Source organism: Gregarina niphandrodes, assembly GCF_000223845.1.
Source record: "Gregarina niphandrodes unplaced genomic scaffold scaffold00043, whole genome shotgun sequence".
Classification (NCBI taxonomy): domain Eukaryota; phylum Apicomplexa; class Conoidasida; order Eugregarinorida; family Gregarinidae; genus Gregarina; species Gregarina niphandrodes.
The window spans coordinates 110785-113572 of NW_011645811.1; the positions used below are offsets into that span (position 1 = coordinate 110785).

The window sequence follows — 2788 nt, forward strand, 5'->3', positions numbered from 1 at the left end:
GCTTTCCTCTTCCCCTGTCTGCTCCATCACGAGCTGGTCGTCCTCAAACGTGCTGCGAGGGTGAGAGCTCCGAGCACGTGAGCTCCGAAGATGTGAGCTCCGAGGGTGTGAGCCGCCTTCCTCTTCCCCTGTCTGCTCCATCACGAGTTGGTCGTCGTTCACAGTCTTCTGCGCTTCTTTTGTCAAGCCGGTTGCGAACCTCTGTAGCCAGTTTTGGACGTGTTGCAGATGTGTGTAATTTCGTAAAACATCACGGGCGACATCGAGTACTATTTCGTGCGGAACCTGGCACGCGCGCAAACTTAATTGGGCGGCTCCTACTCGAATTAAGTACTTGACTAAAGACCCCACCTCTGACATCTTGGGTGCTGCGGTCACCATCAACCGGAACCGGAAAGCCGTGCTAGCAACCTGCCGAAGCGCCTCCAATGAGGACAACTCTGTCACGGCGCTATTCAAAGACTCTGCGAACCGTGCCTCCACTTCGTAACCCAACAATGCACGTGTCTGTTTCCCAGTCACTGAGTCGCATAACCAGATTTTTAACACTCCATTCGTCACTGATGTGCCGGGTAAACTTCGAACCACCCGTTGCCCCGCTTCGGCTGTGTTCGCTGCTGGGAACGCATCCGCGGCGTAACTGAAACATCCCGCCGCCAGTGGCAACGATAGCACGCTAGTTCCAGCAGCAGCCCGCAGCCCCAACATTTTTTTAACCCAGCTTTCAGCAGCGGCCCAAATCAGCCAAAATTTCTTCTGTAATGCGGCTCACCCGGTCGGACACGACCACGAGAACCATCAGGTGATCGGGACCATCAACTGGTGTGCGGCTGCCATCACGAAGAGTCGCAGTGCGTCTCCGTGGATTTAGATTATGCCTGTCTGGCCGGTACTCGTGAGTCGCACGTTTCGTGAGTCGCACGTTTCGTGAGTCGCACGTTTCGTGAGTCGCACGTTTCGTGAGTCGCACGTTTCGTGAGTCGCACGTTTCGTGATGTGTAGGCGGTGATGACAGATACGGCAAGGATCCTGTAATGATGTGGATCCTTCGGCTGACGTTTCGAGAATTTGCGAATTTGTTAATAAAAGAAAAGAATCTCGACCGGCGCGAATTTTTTTAGCAACTGATGAAGTGTTTGGCTGCGGCGGTCGCGGAGTCGTCTCCTGGTGTGGTTTCGTTGGCTCGAGTAATAATGTTTGTGTTTTATAACGGACACTCGCTCGACGTGGTTCGCGTGGCTGCGGCGATGAAGAAAATGTTCGCGGAGGGTTTGGCCAAGGAGACGGCGGAGCTGTTGTGTGGCCTGAATGATATGTCTCTGGGATTTCCGGACGACGGTGGGTGGGGGGGTGTACTGGGATGCTTGTAAAAACGAAGAGGATGAAGCCAGCAAGGACAGCTGGCGGGATGCACGGCGTCCGAACCCGTCAGTCGCGGGTTCGAATCAGGCGGCCGCGGAGCAAGCTGTGCACGATTTGGCTGCGTGGTTGGTGCGAAGCCCGCGACTCCAAGCATGTCTGCAGGTGGCGCTCTCGACCCTTCGAAAAAATCTGGTGCGGCTGGCTGGTGGCGGCCGCCGAGGCGGTGCGTTCTCCGGCCCAGCCCCCCGGAGTCGGTGGCCCTTTGAAACGCTGCAAAGCCCCGAGGCCTGCGTGCTTGCCGATTCGGCCTGGGATGACTGGCACGGACCCGACCACTTCCTGCGCAGCTATCGGTGTCTACACAGCTTCGTCGAAGGTGAGGCGTTTATCGAGATACCCGCCGCACACAGACGCTGCCGCTCCTCTCAAAAACTCGCCGAAGCCGCTGCTCACCACCTGAGATATCCGCAACTTGTTTAATTCCACCCGCTCACCTCTGACCGACCTCTCAGTGCGCGGGGCGGATCACGAGCACGCGGGGCGGAACATTCACGAGAAGGTGCCTGCCTGCCTGCCTGCCTGCCTGCAGGGGATGGCTGCCTGCTGCGGGGAATCTCGCCCTGTACACGGTCATGAGGAGTTTGAGGTGATGAGCCCTGCGACCGGCGGTGAGAATAGTTGTGATGGAGCTAGCAAGAGCGATGGGGGGGGCGGGCAGCCGCCAGCCAGCGGATGGTGAGACGCACGCGTGTCGCCAGCTTGACCTCCCAGGACTAGGGTGACGCACCAGCACCTAGACAGACATCTTCTACCAACGACTTAGTCATCCGCTTCAAAAACTCGCGGCACAACTTTTTCTCCGAGACAACTTTCTAGGTCTCCAAACAGGCCCACTAAACAGGTTTCTTAAGTTAGCTGTAACACTGAAAAACTTCATTCTCAGAGGTCTCTCATTACCCCTACCCCGTCGAGGGCAATCTTCGTTCGGGCGCCGGGCGGGTCTTGCTGCGGCGACCTCGCGCAGGAGCCGCCCGCTCACCGAGCGCGACAGTCCCCAAATTGAGGTGACAGACCTGTGGGAGCAGTCGCTGGATTTTTTGTACCGACACCGCGGCTACGGCGTGCGGCTGTGACCGAAAGTACCAAACAACAACTGCACCAAACAACAACTGCTGCGCGAACTTGTACACGGCCTCTGCGGCGATGAGGTCTGCGGCGTTTGTCTTTGTGGCGTTTGTCTTTGTGGCGGCTGCCCCTTCTGTCCTCACCTACAAGCCACCATAGCCCTTCTCTCGGCCTAGACCTAGTCGGAAAGGACTACCCGGCTAGTCCCGCACGTGCGAACATCGCGGCACTGCACGGCCGGGATCGCCGCCGTTCAGGTACGACCACCCCGTTACTTCCCCGACCCCAACCCCGCAGGGGA

The 2788-nt window shown here is 57.8% G+C and overlaps 1 protein-coding gene across 1 annotated transcript; it reads right to left on the minus strand.

The window, feature by feature from the left end:
- Positions 1–1215: 1215 nt before the first annotated feature.
- GNI_153130 (hypothetical protein) lies at positions 1216–1622 on the minus strand (the record flags this gene model as incomplete). Its single annotated transcript, XM_011134530.1, has 1 exon — positions 1216–1622. A coding segment is annotated over one exon (407 nt), but the record flags the coding sequence as incomplete, so codon positions are not given.
- Positions 1623–2788: the final 1166 nt, after the last annotated feature.